A 20366-nucleotide genomic window follows, 5' to 3' on the forward strand; every position below is an offset into this window, starting at 1 on the left:
CTGCTTTTTTAAAAGTTTGTTTCTCTAAAATAAGAACTTCTGTATGTCCCTGGCTCCTCAGGCCCACTTAAGACGACTATAAGTTAAGCCCCGCCTCTCAAGCCTCTAAGCAACGCCCCTTTCGTACAAACCTCTACGTGTAGGGCCCTTCAACGTTGAAGGACACTTTTATCCACCAATAAGAAGTAAAATTTTTGTCAACGTCCGGTGAGGGGTGGGACTTCCCCGCTGTTGCTAAGACACTCTTGTTTTGCTCCTTGACAACCCTGGCGGGGGTGAGGTAGCTGCGGCCTCGGCTCCGGCCCCCGCGGGAGCAGGTGAGGCCCCGGGGCTCGGCGGGCAGCCGGGTGGGGAGGGCCGGCCCGAAGGGGAGCCGGGAAGCACCGCGGGGCTGGCGGGGCCTCGCCCACCGCGGAGGCCCCACCTCAGTCTCCTCCCTGCTGGTCCCCAGCCCCAGGTCCTCCCAACCCCCATCCCCCCACTTTAGAAGACCTGCGAGCTCGGTGGTGACAGATCTGCCGTCGCTATTCTGCAGGCCGCTTCTCCCCACCCCGCCCCAATGGAGGCCCGGTCACGCTTTGAGCTCCTCGGTACTCCCTGACCCGAACCCGCCCCCTGCACCTTGATCCCCCCACCTTTCGCGGAGTAATTACACCCTCTGGCGTTGGGCCTGTGGCCGCCAGAGCCTTGGCCCAGACAGACAGCTTGACTTGGACAGTAGGCGACGTGCTGGGACTCCAGGCTGGTCATTTCCCCCTTTGGGCCTCAGTTTCCCCATCTGTAAACGAGAAGTTGGGCTGAAGGATCTCTAAGGCCTCTTCGACTCTGACGTTCCAGGATGTGCTTCTCTGACCCAACTGTAGGCTTCCCTGAGGATGTGCTTCCCGTTAGAGGAATCGGCTGTGGTGCAAGAACTTGACAAGCCTGGTTTGGATTCCCAGTGGCAGGACCCGAGCAAGTTACCTAAGCTCCCTGGGCGCATAGCAAATCAGGCTACTACAGAGCATCTTCTCTGGGGATTCTGAGGATAATATGAAGTACGGAGTCCAGTCCAGTGTAGATTCAGTATTTGTTACTTTCCTTCCTTTGTCTCTTCCCCACATTTTTCCCCTCAGAAATGCCCCAACTCCCTTAGTGTGAGCTGTCATTTCTCCATTTGACCGTCAAATCCAGATCTCCAGCTCCGTTCTTTCTCCTGGGTTTCCATGGTTAAGGATACTTTGGGGTGGGGGTGGGGGTAGAGATTGATATATTGATTGATGTGCCGGTTGGACTCAGTGGCTTCCCTTCTGCCCCTGACGATCCATGATTCGGTGATTACCTACTCTTGATGAGACACCTACCTCCATTTGCACATCTCGTTAGCCGCTTAAACTCAGTAGTTCTAACATCAGACTGGCCTGCTCTCTCCCTATCCATGTTACACCTGATTTCCCTGTCTCTCTCGGGCAGCATCCATCATTCTGTCATGCCCAGCCCACTCGGGAAACTGTCAGTTTGCTTTGATTCTGCCTCAGCAAGGATTTCACATTCCTTCATTTCTGAAGCCACCACCCTAGGTTCAAGTCTTTAATGTCTGTCACCTGGGCCATTGCTGCAGCTTCCTAACTGGTGTGCCTACTTCCAGTCCCTCCTCCTGTTAACTCAATTGTCATAATGAGAATAACTGCCCCAAAACACAACCATGTCACCAACCCCCAAGAGACCTCCAAAGAGCTTCTCATTCCCCACTAAAAATATCCACATTTCCTAAGCCTGGGTTTTAGGGCCCGTCTTCACTTCCACAACCTAACCCCACCTTTTCCCCCAGCCTTATTGCTCCCTTCTCCTTGGCCAGCTCCTGTCCTCCAGACATATGGGACTGTTGGACTTTCCCAGAAACGCTTGGAGCTTTCTGCTTTGATGTGAGCATGTTTGTTCCCCTCTCTGCCCAGATCTTCCTCACCGTGTCCACCTGGTGGGATTCCTACTCACCTTTTAAGGCCTGATTCAAATGCTGCCCCTTCCCTCAAGGTTTTCTTACTGTTCTCTCCCTGCCCCCTCTAGAAATCTCCCCTTTCCTCTCTCTCTGCATCTGTCTTGTGGCACTTACTGTCTTCTGTCATGAACCACAGTTCCTTGTGTATGTATGTTGGTCTCTCAGATTGTACACTTGAAAGCAGGAACTGTCTTGCTTGTAGTGGAGTAGTTGGAAAAGTATACACTTGAAGTCATACATACCTGATTGAATCCTAGCTCCGTGTATTAACCAAGTGGAATGTCTCTCCTTTTCTCAGCCTACATGGTCATCAGAAAAGTAGGGATAATAGTGCCTATCTGACAGAGTTAGGGGGAATGAATGAGATCTTTATGCAGAGCACCCATCCTGTTGCCTTGCTTAAGGTCAGTACTCAATAAATATTACAGAATGAATTTGATATGTCCTCTCCATTCCCAGGGGGCAAATGAAATATAATTTAATTACAATTTAGAGGTTTGTTGGTCTCCTGCCACATGCCAGACACTGGACTTCATGCTTGGGAGCATCTGCAACAGAACAGATAAAGCCCTTCAGCCCCCGCTGATTGTCTAGCCTTGTGGCACACTGCTAAGTCATGACTGGTTGTGAGATGTCACCAGTAATGAGCAATTGTGAATGATCTTTTTAAAAATTTTTTTAGAGAGAGAAAGAGGGAGCGAGAGAAAGAGAAACATCGATCGGTTGCTGCCTGAATGTAGCCCAGCCAGGGATTGAACCTAAAACCGGGGCATGCACTCTGACCAGGAATTGAACCAGCAATCTTTCGGTACATGGGATGATACTCAAGCAACTGAGCTGCACTGGCCAGGGCATGAATGATTTTTTAAAAAATAAATCAGCAGTTCAGCCTTTTGGCTAAGATCAAGCATAGATCTGTTTGTATCAGTTCATCATCTGATACATCCTCTATCTGAGGACAATATAGTTTTAAAAAGTGCTAACTTCAATTTATTTTTGCGATAATGTTATTATTAGTCTCTTATGTTCAACTCTGTTCTCTTGAGTAGGAAAGGGAGGTGGGAGACCGCATAATCCCCTCTCTGGAGTAAGCAAGTGGCTGTTCTCGCACAGAGCTAGTAGCTGTGATGGTTGTGACTGTTTGCTGTACTCTGTATCTTAACCAGAATGTCGGATTCATCCAGATCTGTGTATGATGTGAGTGTTGTTTATGACATCGTATTATACATAAAGAAAATGTCTTGAGCAAGCACACAGAGGGGCCCTTGGGTGAAGAGGAGTGTAAAGGGCAGGAGAGAAAGCAGGGCTGCCTCTGGCCTATGCGCCAGGATGGGCCCTGGGATGGGTTGAGCTTTGGTGCCCAGCAGATTGAAGTGCCTTGGCCACAGGCACACTTACATTATTAAAGGGCTCTCTTTTAGGCCTGATGGGACTCTTTCTGGCTGGAGCTGTCAGGTACACACTCATTTGCATGGAAGATTGATAAGGTTATTAAAACCTCTACTTCTATTTTTGGTAGCATTCTTTAGCAGGGTTTTGAATCGTGTCTGAATGACTAGAGCTGTACTGTAATGATACAGCATCATAAAAAGTCTTCTACCTTTTTGTACTTGGAAGTACCATCTATAACTTTCATTCAAGTCTCATCCCTTTTGGAACTCCAAAAGTACCTGTAGTGATTATGAAAGCTATTTGCAATCATGTTCTTTTATTTTTTATATATTTTTATTGATATTTAGAGAGAGAGGAAGGGAGAGGGAGAAAGAGATAGAAACATCGATTTGAGAGAGAACCGTCTATTGGCTGCCTTCCACATGGCCCTCACTGGAGATCAAGCCCACAACCCGGGTATGTGCCCTGACCGGGAATCGAACCAGTGACCTCTTGGTGCATGGGTCGATGCTCAACCACTGAACCACACTGGCCGTGCTGCAGTCCTGTTCTTTATAAACGTGTTTGGATCATGTTGACGAAGTCCTAGCTAATAACATGACTAGGAAGAGCAGTGCAATAATAGTTAAGAGAGCTTTAAAATTTCAAAACGCTCGCATGCATGTTTTTGGTGATTGCAACAGCTTTCTGAAGCTACGATGGGATCATCCTATTTCACGGGGAGCAGACCTGGCCCAGGTTAAGTTACTTGCCCAAGGCTGCAAAGCAAGGAGAGGGAAGAAGTCATTTCAGTTACAGAATTGGTACTCAAGCCTAAATACTCCACCTCCTGGTCCTGCACCTTCTCTACAAGGTGATGCTCCTTTCCCCTGAAACTCCCAGCGGCTTTACCCCTTTGTTCCTGAAGAATGGGCTTTGGTAATACCTCTGGAGCCTTGTTTCATCAGGATTCCATATGCTGAAGGGTCCAAGCAGCTGTCGTAGACCCCGACCTCCCCGAGGACAGGCATGCGCATGACTGCCTCGGAATGCCCTTCCAGGCCCCTCCCTGCTGGCACTTTTTAGCTCGAGGATGAATTGAATCAGACTGAAATATTCAGGTGGAAGATGTATAGGCAGCTGCTTCAGCATTTTAAGTTGTTCCCACTTGAAAATCTCAGGAGGTAAACAAAACTTAAAGCCCTTATCCTTTGATCATCAGTGTAGCCACCTTCTGTCACCCCTTGGTAATGAGGAGGAGAAAGTGATCAAGTGGCCTGTAATAAAGCGAAAGGGACAGGATGGAGTTGGAGGTGGGCCTTAAGTTAATGAGCAAAGACACGTGACTCACTGGATTTTATGAAATAAGAAACATGAGCAGAGCCCAGTTGGTGTGGCACAGTGGACTGAGCATCCTCCCATGGACTGAGAGGTCCCAGCTTGATTCCCCATCAGGGCTCATGCCCTGGTTGTGGGCTCGATCCCCAGTAGGGGACGTGCAGGAGGCAGTCGATCAATGTTCTCTCCCACATCAATGTTTCTGTCTCTCCCTCTTGCTCTAAAAAAATCAATAAACGTTTTTAAAAAAATGAGCAGAAAGTACAATGAGATTGTGCTTGGCAATTCGCCAACTTATATATAAAGAAACCAACAAAAGCTAATATCTGAATGGTACAAGTGCCCAGAATTGATGAGATAAGAGGAGCCATCTGCCCACTGAGAAATCAGAAAATGCCAGTGTGGAGGGATGGTGGGATGGTGCCAAGCTTCCAGCCTCGGTTGAGGGAGCTGACCAAGTGGGACGGCGCGGAGAGCTGCTGAGGCATGGGAGGGGAGGGACAGCACGGCCAGAAAAGGCACACAGAAAGCTCGGTGCTTGGCCGGACAGGGTCCCGTTAGCATTAGACCAGCAGACACCAAAAGGGAAGCGCTGATGTTTGCGTCACTGCTGGAATCACGTGAGCCACACTACAGGTCACACTCGAGGTCAGCGTTGTGGCTGCTACATCGGGCCAGTGCTGGGAGAAGGCCGGATGAAAGGTTAGGAGTGCCCACACCAGAGACTGCCCAGTCTCAAGCCCAGCTCTGCGGCTCACTAGCGGAGTGACCTCAGGTCAGCAACCTAACAGCTTCCCGCCTCGGTTGGTACAGGACCTAACTCATGAGGTTGTTGCAGCGATCAGCTGAGTAGATGCATCTGACGCACTTGGAACAGTGGCCGGCACAGGGGAAACCTATTAAATGTTACCTGTCATTACCTACCTACCTATTAGGTGTCTTTGGGGTTCAGTGGCTATGCCATGAAAGGAACTTCATTTGGAAATGTGAGAAATGCTAAAATAACATTTGTCTATATTTGTTAAATATGGATTGTTAAAAAGGGTTTAACAACATGGTAGTTTGTATTTGTTTACATTAGTACTTCATCTAAGATTAAACATTCTTTGAGTTAAGGATAAATTGAATTATAAGATAAAGAGAAACACAGGATTTTCAGCAATGCCCCTAATCATTTAGGATCCAGGCCCATCTCTTCAGGAAAAGCCCCATCTGTTATTAGACAACTGGATTTGGAAAGGAAAAAATCCATGCGTGTGTGTGAGGCTTTGTACCTCTCCAGCCATGTCCACAGGCACTTTCATTTGATTCCCCAGGAGCCAGAGGGAGGCAGGACAGTGCATTGAGTGTCAGCCACATGTCTGGCTCTGATCGTTGCTTACATACACTGTCTCATTTGATTCTCTTAACAGCCCATGAGATAAATGACTACCCTCGTGTTACTGATGAGGACTCTGAGGCCCAAGGCCATACTGGGGTGAGCAGCAGAAGCAGCACTGAAGCCCAGGCCTCCAACTCCTGGGCCAGCCAGACAGGACAGAGTGGCCTGCGGGGGAGTGAGCAGGAAGAGCTAGAGAGCCTGGAGTGCCACAGAGGACACAGCACCGCTGTTCTCATTTCTTCTGCAGATCAGGGGCCTGTGGAAGGAGGCACAGGTCCCATAAGCCCAGCATTGTGGCTCGTGACCTGATAGTAATGTTCTAATCCTGTCTGCTGAGAAATAGGACCATGTACATAGTGGGCATGCAGAGAGGCTGTTTGTTGCTAGTTCACGGCTCCGTCCGCGGCCTGGCCCACAGTCAGTATTTGTCTTGATAATGACAGTGTGGGCTTGCAGCATCATACCAGTGTGTTCTTAACCAGGCCCCAGCATCTCATGTTGACTCATCCTCCCGTCTGCAGACTCGCTGGCCATTTGGCAAAGGATGCGGAGGAGTTAAGATTGGGAGGTGTCAAATTGTTACTGAGACATATCTAATTTGCGATGTATGGTTTTAAAGCCAACTCTTTTCTCCTGGTTTTTCCTGTTTTCTACAGCACCCCTTGAGTTAAGACATTTTCTGCTCCCATCAAGCTAGCAGGACCTGCTTCTTGAATCCCCTGGGTGTGTCTCAGTTGCCAGTCCCAGCACCTCTTGAAAGCCCCCACTCTCCTCCAGTCACAGTGGAAGGATCATGGGAGAAGCAGAAGGGAAGAAAGATGAGGCTGATTATAAACGACTGCAGACCTTCCCTCTGGTCAGGGTAAGCCCCAAGGGAGGGAGCAGGGTGGCCAGCAGGGCCCACACAGCCTTGGAGAGAGGCGGGGGTGGTGGTGGGAGGGAGTTCAGAAGGGCTTGGCTGGCTCAGATCTAGAGATCTAGAAGTCAACAGTAATTCATTCTTTCATTCATTCATCCATTCAGCAAGTTTTTATGTAGGCCACCTGCCAAATACTGAACACTGTGGATATAGTAGTGAACAAGACAGACAGGGTCTGGTCCACATGAAGGAAAGGTTAAACAAGATACTTTGAATTTCCAAGAGAATGAAGTGGAGGTTTATGGGGGAAAGCAGAAGTTATCTTTTGGACGTCTGAGTGAGGTTGTCAGTTAGGTAGTTGGATATAGGAGTCCAGAGCCTAAAAGAGACATTAAAACTGGGGATGAGATTGTGGGACCCCTACCCATATATGAGATAAATAAATCCATGGAACAGGCTAGATCCCCTAGAGAGCAGATACTTGAAGAGAGGAAAGGGTGGAGACAAGCCCAGGACTCTCCGACGCTGGGCCTGGGAGGGGATCCAGCCAAGTGGACTAAGAAGAGCAGCCAGAGAGGCAGGGAGAAAACCAGGAGCCATCGAGAATGGCCAGGTTCTCTCTGCAGGCTTCGGGGTGAGACCCAGCTGTGTTCTGAGGCTGCTTGTAAACGTAGCCGGCATTCTCTCCTGCCTGGGCCAGCCTTCTTCCCGTGTCTGTTGGCTCGAATGTGGTGCTGATGGAGCTTCATGCCCTTGCAGAGGACCTGGCCTTAGAGCCCACGTCACTCGAATCCATGCCCAGTTTCCAGCTGCACGCCCTGAGTGAAGGAGATGCCAGGGCATTCACCCAGTGTCCATGCCTTAAGCTTGGGACAGAGAGGCCGGCCCAGAGCCAGGTCATGGGCTAAGCCTCTCTTTGTTTGTCACCCCTGCCCTGTCTCTAGCACTCGGACATGCCAGAGGAGATGCGAGTGGAGACCATGGAGCTATGTGTCACGGCCTGTGAGAAATTCTCCAACAACAACGAGGTATTGCCATTGGTACCGGTGGCCCCTCGTGCCTTCAGTGACCCCGTGGGTGAATCAAGTACCCCGGTTCCCACAGCTAGCTCCAGAGAGTCCTGCTGGGACCAGGCTAGTGCCTTCCTTGGAAGCATTTGTAGCCTGGGGAAGGCCAGTGAGGGAAGATTCTGGTGCCGTCTCTGGGCACTGATCTGGTGGTCACTCCCAGCTCTAGAAGGAGAAAAGGTAAAGGGGTCTTCAAGGCACCCCTGACTCTGTTCCCTGTCTCAGGTGGGCTGATGAATAGGGCACCTTTCCCTTGGCTCCAGGCCAGTGGAGAACAGGCGCGTCCAGGCATTCATTCATGTATCCATTCATCCATTCAGAAAAGCCGTTAGACACCATCTCTGCTAGGCACGTTCTAGTGCCGGCGATGTGGCCAATCGGCATCCACACAGGAATGTCAATCATTAATCTGGTGGTGAGTGAGTAAGAAGTCCGTGTCATGGCAGCTGGTGGAGAGGCAGACCCTGGCCAACAAGAGCCAGGGCTTTGGGCCAGCCAGGCCCTAGTTCAAATCCCATCTCCGCCCTTCCTAGCATTTTAACCTTGAATAAGCCATTTCTCACCTCTGAGCCTGCTTCCTAGCCTGTAACGGGGGGTGAGGGTGCTGCCTCCGCACTGGGCCGTGTGAGGACCTACGCACTAAGGTGATGCAGACCAAGTGCTCCCATGGCACCTGGCACAGCGGTGGGTGCTGCTGGTGCCTAGGACTTGACCCAGAGGGCTCTGCCCTTCCCTAGACCTCTTGCAAGAGCGAGCACAGGAAGGAGGGGGGCTGGTGCCATGATGAGGGAAACAGACCAGCTGCTCCTCTGGGAGCCCACCAGAGCCGCCAGGGAGCAGCCTTTTGTTCCCGGAAGGGAACCCGGCACCGCAGTGACGATAGTAATCCTGTACAGTCCACAGGGTGCTCTCGGACCCGTGACCTCCTTTAGTCCTGAGGACAGCCTGGTACTGGCCCAGACACGGGCATCAAGTGGCAGGCCAGCACTCAGACCAGGGCTCTGTCTGCAGGCCTGATGCCCACGCTGCCACCCTAGCCAGCGCCTCCTCCAGTGAGGCAGCATCGGGTCCTCCCCCTGCGCCCGGCAGGGGGCGGCCGGTGTGGAAACCCTTCTGGTGGTTCCAGGAGCAGAATGGCTAACAGGGCAGCGGGCCTTGCTCTTGCTAAGACTTCTGCTCCCACAGAGGGAGCTGACTCACGCGCTGCCCGCCCCCCCCCCCCCCCCGGCACCCCGTGACTGCGTCCTCTTTGTTCCAGAGCGCCGCCAAGATGATCAAAGAGACGATGGACAAGAAGTTCGGCTCCTCCTGGCACGTGGTGATCGGAGAAGGCTTCGGCTTTGAGATCACACATGAGGTGAAGAACCTCCTCTACCTGTACTTCGGGGGGACCCTGGCTGTGTGTGTCTGGAAGTGCTCCTGACACTGTCCCCTGCCCCTGCCCCCAACCCTGCAGAGCCCTCTCCTGCCGCTCATCTGGCATGGGAGCAGCCCCAGGCAGGTCCTAGGTTATGAAGGCGAGCGTGGGGTCTTTCTTTTGTCCTGTGTGCCAGTGTCCTGAGCCAGGCCCAGTGTGAACTGACCGACATCTCTGTCCCCAGGCTCCCAGCCATCCCCCCCTGAGGCCCAGGGTGTGAAGGGGCAGCAGGCAGTGGTCTCGATGCCAGAGAGGGTGGGAGATGTGACGGGGCAGGAGGGTGGGGAGGTGGAGCTTCTCACACAAGCACATGCCGGCCCCCTCTCTTGGGGGCTGCCCCCTCACATCCCGGTGCCCACCTTCCACCCCAGCTGGCAGGTGGCCATGCCCTTGTCTTTACCGACCATATGCAAATGGCCCCAAGGAGCCTGTCCTCTCCAGGGGCACCGGCAGCTTCTCTCCTTGTCCTCTGGAGAAGTGGTGACTCCCCAGAAATCCCTTTCCCAAGCTGACCCCAGGCCCAACAACCAATGCATCTCATTGGGCCAACAGCTGCACAGCCCCTGCTTCGGCCTGAGGACCAAGCAGCCTTCCCATCCCCCTCCCCAGCCTGCCTCCACCTCGCAGTTGGTAACCAGTGGCTGAGGGCGTGGGAACTGCCATCCAGCAGTTTCTCAAGGTGTCACCAGCCTCGGTGAGCCGCCTGGGCCAGGAGCGCACTCACCGTGAGGCCTGTTCAGCAGGGAACCTGGCCTGCCAGTTACTTCTCATCAGGGACCGCATGCTGATTTGTACTTCTGATCTCTGCTGGGTTTTCTATGTTCTTTTCGAGTGTGGGGAGAGCGTTTTAGTAGAGGGTGAATCCTATTTTACATAGCGGTCTTATTTATATAAATGTCTTGGTTTTTACAATTAAAATGGCCAAAAACTGACTCGATCTACAGCCTCTTGAGCTTAGAGGACGACATGATCAGGGTCCTCAGACTGTGGCATATCCCAGGAGTCCAGAGAGGCTTCTGGTTAGACAGCAAGGCCGCTGGAAACCCTGTGCCCAGGCACGACCCCTGGCCCTGCCCCCTCCCCATTTTCTCGTGTGTTCAGGCTGAGTGCAGTTGGATGGGACATGTGGACACTGACTGGAACACCTTTGGTGGCCAGACTGAGCTGCTATAGAAACGTTTCAGTCTCGCATAATTTAGTTCAGTTCAGAGATGTTCGTTCAGCAGCAGTTGCATGCCAGGCCCCAGGAGTGCAGATGCGGAGGGCCAAGCCTCAGACCCTGCCCCCAGAGAATTCACAGCAGGTCCGGAGGAGCACTAAACCCAGTCCTTCCGCAGAATGTGGGAACGGGAGTGACAAGGCAGGGACAGGGCCTCTGGGAGCAGGGGGGAGGGCTCCGCGCCCAGCCTAGAGAGCAGGGGAGGGCCTCTGGAGAGAGGCCTGAGAGCCAGCTCAGGCCAGCTCTTGAAGGAAGAGTGGATTTACCAGGGGAGGGGTGCTCCAGGCCGAGGCACGTGGGCGTAAATGCAGAGGTGGAAGTGACTTGAGGGCGAGGGGCCACATTGCAGCACCATGAAGCCCTTTGAGCCCGGGCTGGCCTCTGACTCCCAGTCCCTGACCTGAGAACGATGGACATGGGCAGAGCTGGGGCACCTGTCCTCCCCAGCCCTCCTTCCTCACTCCCATGGGGCCCCTCCTTAGATGCCCCCCAGAACACTCCGGCCTGGCAGTCCTGGCACCCTGGCACCTGGCCCAGCCACGCCGTCGGGAGGCCGATCCAGCTGCAATGATCTGCGGGGTCGCATCGGGCCAGGCTGGGAGAGGTTGCTCGGACAGCAGCGTGGCCGAGCAGAGGGACGGGTTCCGTGGGTTCACTCGTGAACTCGAGTGCTCGTCAGAGTTGCTGTGTGTGGATCCTGAACTGAGTGCAGTGGGACAGACAAGAACAAGAAGTCAAGGTCACTGCCCCACAGCTGACCATCCAGTCAGGTGGCTTTTGGGATCTAAGCCCTCTGGGACTTGAGGCAGGGAGATGGGGAGGCACGGTGGCCAAGCCTGCACCACACCAGGGGCCACGGAGAAACTGGCAAGGAGCAGGTGGGCGTGCGAGGAGAGGGCGCCTCAGCCTACAACAGCTGTGGTCTCCGAACCCCACTTCTCTCCTCCCACCTGTTCTCTCCCACCTGTTCTCTCCTCTCACCTGTTCCCCTCCCACCTGTTCTCTCCCATCTGTTCTCTCCTCCCACCTGTTCTCTCCTCTCACCTGTTCTCTCCTCTCACCTGTTCTCTCCTCTCACCTGTTCCCCTCCCACCTGTTCTCTCCTCCCACCTGTTCTCTCCCACCTGTTCTCTCCTCCCACCTCTTCCCCTCCCACCTGTTCTCTCCCACCTGTTCTCTCCTCCCACCTGTTCTCTCCTCCCACCTGTTCTCTCCCACCTGTTCTCTCCTCCCACCTGTTCTCTCCTCCCACCTGTTCTCTCCTCCCACCTGTTCTCTCCTCCCACCTGTTCTCTCCCACCTGTTCTCTCCCACCTGTTCTCTCCTCCCACCTGTTCTCTCCTCCCACCTGTTCTCTCCCACCTGTTCTCTCCTCCCACCTGTTCTCTCCTCCCACCTGTTCTCTCCTCCCACCTGTTCTCTCCTCCCACCTGTTCCCCTCCCACCTGTTCTCTCCCCCCTGTTCTCTCCTCCCACCTGTTCTCTCCTCCCACCTGTTCTCTCCTCTCACCTGTTCCCCTCCCACCTGTTCTCTCCCACCTGTTCTCTCCTCCCACCTGTTCTCTCCTCCCACCTGTTCCCCTCCCACCTGTTCCCCTCCCACCTGTTGTTTTGTACCCCCCCCTCCCCCTTTCTCCCTCCTCCCACCTGTTTCTCTCCCACCTGTTCTCTCCTCCCACCTGTTCTCTCCCACCTGTTCTCTCCTCCCACCTGTTCCCCTCCCACCTGTTCTCTCCCACCTGTTCTCTCCTCCCACCTGTTCTCTCCTCTCACCTGTTCCCCTCCCACCTGTTCTCTCCTCCCACCTGTTCTCTCCTCCCACCTGTTCTCTCCTCCCACCTGTTCTCTCCCACCTGTTCTCTCCTCCCACCTGTTCCCCTCCCACCTGTTCTCTCTCACCTGTTCTCTCCTCCCACCTGTGTCCTCTCCTCCCCCCGTTCTCCCCTCCCACCTGTTCCCCTCCCACCTGTTCTCTCCTCCCACCTGTTCTCTCCTCTCACCTGTTCCCCTCCCACCTGTTCTCTCCTCCCACCTGTTCTCTCCTCCCACCTGTTCTCTCCTCTCACCTGTTCCCCTCCCACCTGTTCTCTCCCCCTAATCTCTAGCAGGCTATCACACCAGACTGTTCTCTCCTCCCACTGTTCTCTCCTCTCACCTGTTCCCCTCCCACCTGTTCTCTCCTCCCACCTGTTCTCTCCTCCCACCTGTTCCCCTCCCACCTGTTCCCCTCCCACCTGTTCTCTCCCACCTGTTCTCTCCTCCCACCTGTTCTCTCCTCTCACCTGTTCCCCTCCCACCTGTTCTCTCCTCCCACCTGTTCTCTCCTCCCACCTGTTCTCTCCTCCCACCTGTTCTCTCCTCCCACCTGTTCTCTCCCACCTGTTCTCTCCTCCCACCTGTTCTCTCCTCCCACCTGTTCCCCTCCCACCTGTTCTCTCCTCCCACCTGTTCTCTCCTCTCACCTGTTCCCCTCCCACCTGTTCTCTCCCACCTGTTCTCTCCCACCTGTTCTCTCCTCACCTGGTCTCTCCCACCTGTTCTCTCCCACCTGTTCTCTCCTCCCACCTGTTCTCTCCCACCTGTTCTCTCCTCCCACCTGTTCTCTCCTCTCACCTGTTCTCTCCTCCCACCTGTTCTCTCCTCTCACCTGTTCCCCTCCCACCTGTTCTCTCCTCCCACCTGTTCTCTCCTCCCACCTGTTCTCTCCTCCCACCTGTTCCCCTTTCACCTGTTCTCTCCTCCCACCTGTTCTCCTTCCACCTGTTCTCTCCTCTCACCTGCGCATGTGGAGCCCCATCGACACAGTCCGAGTGGCAGGCAGTGTAGTCTCTGAGGCCCACAAATGTGGCTCAGGCCCAGCCCTGCTCCCTAACCTCTCTGTGCCTTATCTGTAGAATGGGGGTTAAAAGCACCCAACCTGACGTTGTTGGGAGACAGGCGTGTGTCTGGAGCAGGTGAGGCCCCTGTGGTGTGTGCTGGCACTATCTTTACTGCTCACCCTTGGACATGCTACTTTTCTTTCTACCTGTAGACGGGGTGCTGATACCAGCTCCCTCAGGACTGGGTGGAAATTCAGCGAGATCGGGCTGGTAAAGGCCGGCCCCACCAGACACGATACAGTAGTGTCCCTTCCCCATTCCGCCCTCTCCCACCCCCACCCCCTGCTCCCTGTTGGGCCAGGGATTTCTTTTCTTGATCTCAGTGGCTTTAACTGCCCCCCCCCCCCCCCCGTGGCCCGTGCCAACTACAGTCACCCTGACCTTCCTCACAGGACCCTCCCTGCTCATGGCCTGTGGTTCATTGAGCTTCGCGTGCAGGGCTAGAGGCCGGGACGGCAGAAAGAACACACTGTCCTTGGCAGCAAGTGGCTCGTGGTCTGACGGAGACAGGCCCAGGAAGCATAAGGCAGGACCTGCTGAAGTCATGTGCCCAAAGAAGAGAGAGGGTGGGGCTCAGAGGAGGAAGCAGACCACACCGCCCGGGGCACAGCGAGGGCGGCTGCCAGGTGCAGGGGAAGGCGCCACCAGCTAGAGCAGTGCCAGCAGGTGCAGAGAGTCGCTGGCCCGAGGAAGCTGGGGGGACGCCCAGGAAGTGGAGGAGTTGGGAGTGAGGTTCATGAGAGGGCGGAGGAGAGGTGAAGGCTTTGCTGGGGATGAGGAGGGTCCCCACTCAGCAGGCACTGGGCTCCCTCCCTAAGACCATGATGTCCTGTATCTTCAACAAACCTCCAAGGTGGTCATCACTGTTCCCATTTACAAATAAACAGGCCTGAAGGGTGAACCCTGTCCAGGATTCATCCAGGAAGCGACTGGCCAGGCCCCGAATGCGGGCCCTGCAGCGTCCACCGTCCCTGCTCTTCCGGGTGCAGCTGCATTCACAGGCCTTCTGTTGGCTCCCACCCACAGGGAGCTGGGGGCCTCAGTCCACCTGGCTGCTGGCCTCTTCCTCAGGCCTGCACGTCTCCCTCCGCTCACCTCTCGCAGCCTAAGCATTTTCTTAGAGGCAGGGACCGCAGCCCTGTGGCCACCGCTGCCCAACCTCCACTGCCATCTGTGTGGGGAGTGGGCTCGCCCACTAATGCTTCAGTCCTTTCTGGGCCCAGCCAGAGTCCATGGGGGGCAGTGCTCCGCAGCCTCGGCCAGACACCTCTGGAGGCCAAGTCACTGGCCCCGACCTCAGGGCCCTGTCCGCTGCTGGGGGAGCAGCGAGCCCGCGGGTCAGAGCGGAGCATCAGTCCCTCCTGGGCTGCACAGGACCAGAGCCACAGGCCTGAGAAGGTGAAGGGCAAGGACTGGGTACTGGGCCCCAAGGCAGCCGAGGCAGTGGGCATGCTGCCAAGGACACCGCTGCCTTTGAAGCTCTCACTGGGGCCTGGGGAGAAACCTTCTGGTGAGTATTGAATGTTCTTGGAAGTGCTGCAGAGACGCTCAGAATCCCACTCACCCACTTCCTCTTCTGGAGAGCAGCCTACAGGCAGCGGGGGTGTCCCCTTGGGTTGTGGGGTCCTAGCCCAAACCAGTGACACCACGCTCAGTGGGAGTGACTGAGCTGTGAAGCAAGGCTCCTTACGAAGAAGAAGCAGGCCCCTGGCTGGCTGGAGTGTCAGCCCATGCACCGAAGGGTTGCAGGTTCAATCATGGGTCAAGGGCACATACCTGGGTTGTGAGTTCAATCTCTGGCCCTGATCAGGGCGTGTGCAGGAGGAAACCAATCGATGTCTCTCTCTCACATTGATGTTTCTCTCTCTCTCTCCCCCACTTTCTTCCTTTCCTGTCTCTAAAAATCAATGGAAAAATATCTGGGGTGAGAATTAACAAAAAAGTTTAGCCACGAGCCAATACCCTGTTCTGTTTTCCTCTTGTTCTTATCTCGATTTAAAGCAACCTCCTCCCACTGCCAGCTGCTATCTTTCATCCTGAGAAAGGCGGGGGCTGGGGTGCAGGGAAGAGAACGGGAGACAGGAATTCGTACTAACAACATTTCCAAACTACTGGGTGCCCGAGCCTGCCGAGCGCCTCAGTGGCATTTTCCTGACTGCCTCATTTAATGTTCGCACCCCCTGTGAGGAGCTCCGCAGTCCCCTTTTCTCCGATGCAGGATTGCAGCCCAGAGAGGCTGAGCTCCAGGCCACACACCAATTAAGTGGTAGAGCCAGGACCCATCCTCGGCCAGGCCTGTGACACCGGAGCCCCAGCTCCAAAACCTCTGCAGGGGTCAGCTGGGACAGGCCACGTGGCTTCTCCATCATATCGGTTTCCTCACCTGCAAAATGAGGTCCGAAGCCCCTGCCCTGCCTCCTTCCCGAGGTTACCGCAGGGCACTGGCGGGGGGGGGGGGGCACATGTGGAAGGGCTTCCAAGCTGGAAGGATGTGGGTCAGGGTCAGTCTGGGGAGCCACCCCCCGCCTTGGGGACGGTCAGAGGGATAGAGGGATGGGTAGGTAGATGACAGGTGGGTGATGGATGAGGGACAGGTGGGTGGATGATGGACAGGTGGGAAAGTCTCCAGGAAGCTTCGAGCAGTAGGGCACACAAGACAGGCACATCAGCAACAGTAGGTCAGGGACTGAACCTGGTCCCTGGATTTCTTTTCTCTTTTTTTTTAATCCTCACCTGAGGATATTTTTTTCCCATTGCTTTTTAGAGAGAGTGGAAGGGAGGGAGGGAGAAACATCAATGAGAGAGAGACGTATCAATTGGTTGCCTCCCGCAGGACCTGAATGGGGCAAGGATGGAACCTGCATCTGAGGAACGTGCCCTTGACCGGGAATCGAACCTGTGACCCTTCAGTGCATGGGCCGACACGCTAACCGCCGAGCACACTGTCCAGGGCTGTTCCCCTGCCATTTCCGGGCCCTCACAGAAGACTAGGGCTTGTTGGGCTCACGGAGTTACTCCCGGCTGACTGGCTCCCGAGGAAGGAGGGAAGCCCGAAGGCAGCACGGACCTGAGGGTGGAGGAACCGCTGCAGGGCGCTAGGCCTGCCCCCCCTCCCCGGCTCCGCTCGCTGGCCGCGTGGCCTTGAATCCCCCAAGCCCCACTGCTGTGTGTAAAACGGGGGACATCCTCTCCTCCTACCCCAGAGGTCACTGGGCGGTTAGGGTGTGGAGCAGTGAAGCAGTCACGGTCAGCTCCTGCCACAGCGTTGTCATTGGCAAGTGAGGCATCACCTTGGCCCCTGCACCCCAGCTTGGCCTGTCCTGGGGTCTTTCCAGCCATCACTCAGCAAATATTTAATGAGCTCCGGCAAGGTGCCAGGCCCTGTGCAGGGAAAGTAGGCCCCCACTGTTGTGGCCCTGCCCTTGGGGCGCAGTCTGGGGCACACACTCTGAAGGAGCTTCCTGGGGAGCAGTGCGGGCAGAGCTGCGGGAGAGCCTCCCCAGACTCAGCTGGGGCACTTACGGAGGAAGGGACCCTGTGTATCCTCCTATGGGGCTTAGCACAGGGTGTGTACACAGCTGGTGCTCCATAAGTGTATTAAGTGGTCCAGCCGGTGTGGCTCAGTGTTTGAGCATCGACCCACGTACCAAGAGGTGGCCGGTTTGATTCCCGGTCAGGACACGTGCCCAGGTTGTGGGCCAAGTCCCCAGTGGGGGGTGTGCAGGAGGCGGCCAATCGATGTCCTCTCATCGATGTTTCTATCTCTCCTCTCCCTTTCTCTCTCTAAAATCAATAAAGGAAGAAAAAAAAAGAACATATGAAGTGAATGCCCTTGTCATCCATTTGTTCCCTTGCCAAACCTGTGGCACATTCTTTGTGCCGGGTCCTGCTGGGGCTGGGAACACAGGACAGCGTGACAGGTGTGCCACCATCGAGAGCTTGCGGTTAGGCAGGTGTGGGAGCCAAGAGGGACAGCGCCACACTCCTGTGTGGGTGTGGGAGTCCCAGGAGGGGCACAGAGACCAGAGGAGGGACGTTTGAACGGAACGGGACCTGGAGTTCAACATGAGGGGGAAACTGAGGCAGAGCTCAGCGTCGGCGTCAGCCCTGAAGACAAAGAGCATGACGTTTTCAGAAAACAAGGCCATTTGGAACAAAACACCCTGATGAACAGGAGACATAGAAGTAGGATACAGACTGACAAACCCTAGAAGGGGGGGGGAGGGAATAAATAAACCACAGAACTTACATGCCTGTATGCTAGCCATGGACATAGACAACAATGCTGGGGACAGGGCAGGGGGCGGGATCGGAAGGAGGGTGTCAATGGGGGGAAAAGGAGGAACTTCTGTAAGAAAAATAAATTTAAAATTTTTAAAAAGAAAACACCATTTGGTATGGCGGGCGGTGGGGGTTGGGAGGGTTAAGAGATGCCTTTGGGGAGGCAGATGGGCCAGCTTTTGCGGCCCTTACTCACTGAGGTTAGGAGTGGAAGTGTGCGGCAAAGAAGGAGGTGACAGCACCCACATGGCAGGGTCCAGCTGCCACTAGAGGGCAGGCTGGGGCGGGGGAAGGCCTGCGCCGGAGGAGAGAGGGTGCTGCATCAGGAGACAGGGCGCGGTGCCCCACGGAATGCTGGGAATGCTGGGGTGCAGAGGGCCTCAGGCTGCGCGGGGAAGAGTATCTCAGCCCTTGGGCTGGGTGGTCCTTCCCCTCCCCCCACCCCCAGCTCAGAGCCCCTTTGGAGCCCCTTGGTTATGCACCAGCGTCTCTGGAGGTTGATTCAGGACCAGGAGGGAGATGAAGTCAACATTCTGTTACTAAATAATCCAGAGCCCAGCCCTGCCTTCGCCTTGGCCCCTTGACCTTCTCTTATCATCACTGATAACCCACCACACCTGGCCAGTGCTCCTGCCCTCCCAGCAGGGCCTTGGGCACTCCCTGCACTCCGTCTCCCGAGGCCCCGGAGGGAGAAGGCCCTCCCACCGCCCCCAGCTGCTTGGCTCCAGCAGAGCCACCCTGACGACTCTGCGACTCTGCGGCTGCCCAGCCCGGCTCCAGGCCCCCCAGCTCCTGGGACTCATCTCATTGGCTGCTGCACTTGGGCCTCTTTAGGTGGCCTGGTCACAGCCAGGGCGCTGCCTTACCGCGCCAGAAGCCATGGGGGCTCCAGGGACCCAAAGGACTACGTGGAGGGGGCACTGCCCAACCGAGCCCGGGGTCGTAGCACTCCAGGTGGGCCAGCTCTCTGTCACCTGTATAATGCCCAAGCCTGTGCTGGGGAGGACAAGCTTCTCTGTGCCACCCCAGAGAGAAGCTCACGGACCCGTGAAAGTGCCGAATGGTAAAGGTCTGGCGAGCTGGACCCCTGGATGCTGCTGCGGGCCTGGCTAGAGACCAAGCCTCTCCCACCTCCCTGCTGGCGAGACCCAGGGGTCTTTGAGGCCTGCAGAGCTCAGTCAGTGGCTCCAGCATGGTGGCCGGTAGCTCCACCCGCTCTGGGCCCCTCTGCACCCTCTTCCCTCTCCCTCCATCTCTCCCTGAATGTGCATAAGCCGCTGGGCCCTGGGATGGCTGGAGACGGCCAGTCCCAGCAGTGTTCCCCACCCACCTGACCTTGGCCACAGACCAGCTAATGTGGTTTCCATAGCCTGGGGGTGACAGGGAGGGGACTGCACAGAAGATGTCTCAGAGGAAGTGACATTTGAGCTGGGCCTGAAAGGGATTTCCATAGGCTCCAGGGAAGTGAGGAGGGGTCAGGGCATAGCAGCCAAAGGAGCTGTGGGTGGGGAGTGGGCAGAGCCCAGGCTGGGGCTGGGTGGGGCATGCCCTTGTCACCAACCAGTGGCAGGGAACCCTGGAGGCTCCTGGCAGAATTCAGTGCCATAGAATCAGGAACAGGGGTCTCCCGGCTCGGAGGGCCAGTCACCTGCTGCTGGTTGAGCATGAGCTGGGCTGTGAGCTACGGCGCAGGCACCAGAGAACGGGACCTCCTAAGCCCCCTCCCCACCCCCATCTTGCTCACTCAGCGGTAACCAGAAGGACCATGCTGCTCTCCAGCTTAACCCCCTCCAGAGAGTTTGCCCACTGCCCCAGGATAAAGCCCAATTTCTCACCCGGCCTGCAAAGCCCAGCCTGGCCTCTCAGCAAGGCCCGGGTGCCTGGGCATCCAGCGCCAGCCCTGACCCTTGAGTCTTGGGTCCCAGGGTCGGTGAGGGCCAAATAAGTGGGCAGAGCTACCAAGCCAGACTCCTGGGTACCTCCCCCACCTGAGATCACTTCCACATCAATGGGCATGAGCCGTGCACCATTGTGAGCCCCGGGCCCACCCCGAGGGAGAAGGATCATGGCCTTGGGTATGGCCAAGTCTATCACTGTAATCCCACTGATGGTTCCCACCCCCCGCCCCGCCCTCACTGCCCCCACACCTGCCTTGCAGTACAGAAGTCTCCGGAACCGAGGCGAAGCTAACTATAATGTGCCCCGTTAATGAGGTGAGGACCTGGGAAGGAACCTCTCAGCTCTGCCACGGGCTGGCTGTGTCCCAAGACCAGCCACCCCATCTCTGGGCCCATCTCCTCCTCTGTGACCCAAGGGCCCTCCTTGTGCACCATTCAGCTGACCCTCCAGATGGCACAGCCTTCCAACCCCTTCAGCCCCATCCTGCTTTGACCCTTCCTCTGCCGCTAGGAGTCCTCTAGGAGCCTGGTCTCTTTGTGGCTGGTGGTGTGGGGCGACCTCTTGTGGTTACATGTGGGCATAACATGGCTCACCCCCAACTGCTTCAGCCAGGGCCTGCTGGAGGGCGCTGAGGGTGCTGGAGGGCCCTGAGGGTGCTGAGGGGGCCCTGAGGAGGC

General features: G+C 55.7%; 1 protein-coding gene and 1 pseudogene across 6 annotated transcripts; both read left to right on the forward strand.

Annotated features, from left to right (window-relative positions):
• The first annotated feature begins 241 nt into the window (after positions 1 to 241).
• DNAL4 (dynein axonemal light chain 4) lies at positions 242 to 10343 on the forward strand. Of its 6 annotated transcripts, none has more exons than XM_036251781.1 (7): positions 256 to 317; positions 3028 to 3175; positions 6100 to 6164; positions 6725 to 6930; positions 7872 to 7955; positions 9253 to 9351; positions 9964 to 10343. In XM_036251781.1, exons 4-7 carry the CDS (start codon positions 6862 to 6864, stop codon positions 10054 to 10056), a joined length of 345 nt encoding a protein of 114 aa, XP_036107674.1. In that variant the 5' UTR covers positions 256 to 317; positions 3028 to 3175; positions 6100 to 6164; positions 6725 to 6861; the 3' UTR covers positions 10057 to 10343. The 6 variants fall into 6 exon arrangements, with proteins under 6 accessions (XP_036107676.1, XP_036107674.1, XP_036107673.1 ...); XM_036251780.1 differs by lacking the exon at positions 256 to 317 and adding an exon at positions 780 to 1037; XM_036251785.1 differs by lacking the exon at positions 256 to 317 and adding an exon at positions 784 to 1037 and having other exon boundaries at positions 10021 to 10343.
• Positions 2856 to 2966, forward strand: LOC118624925 (annotated as a pseudogene).
• Positions 10344 to 20366: the final 10023 nt, after the last annotated feature.

This window comes from Molossus molossus, unplaced genomic scaffold (genome assembly GCF_014108415.1).
Source record: "Molossus molossus isolate mMolMol1 unplaced genomic scaffold, mMolMol1.p scaffold_m16_p_10, whole genome shotgun sequence".
NCBI classification, from domain to species: domain Eukaryota; kingdom Metazoa; phylum Chordata; class Mammalia; order Chiroptera; family Molossidae; genus Molossus; species Molossus molossus.

Excerpts from the sequence above, each read along its gene's own strand:
- DNAL4 (XM_036251783.1), top strand. The coding sequence starts at position 6,862 with ATGGGAGAAGCAGAAGGGAAGAAAGATGAGGCTGATTATAAACGACTG. Across the intron at positions 6,931-7,871 it reads AGACCTTCCCTCTGGTCAGG|CACTCGGACATGCCAGAGGA; the intron begins GTAAGCCCCAAG and ends CCCTGTCTCTAG. Across the intron at positions 7,956-9,252 it reads AATTCTCCAACAACAACGAG|AGCGCCGCCAAGATGATCAA; the intron begins GTATTGCCATTG and ends TCTTTGTTCCAG.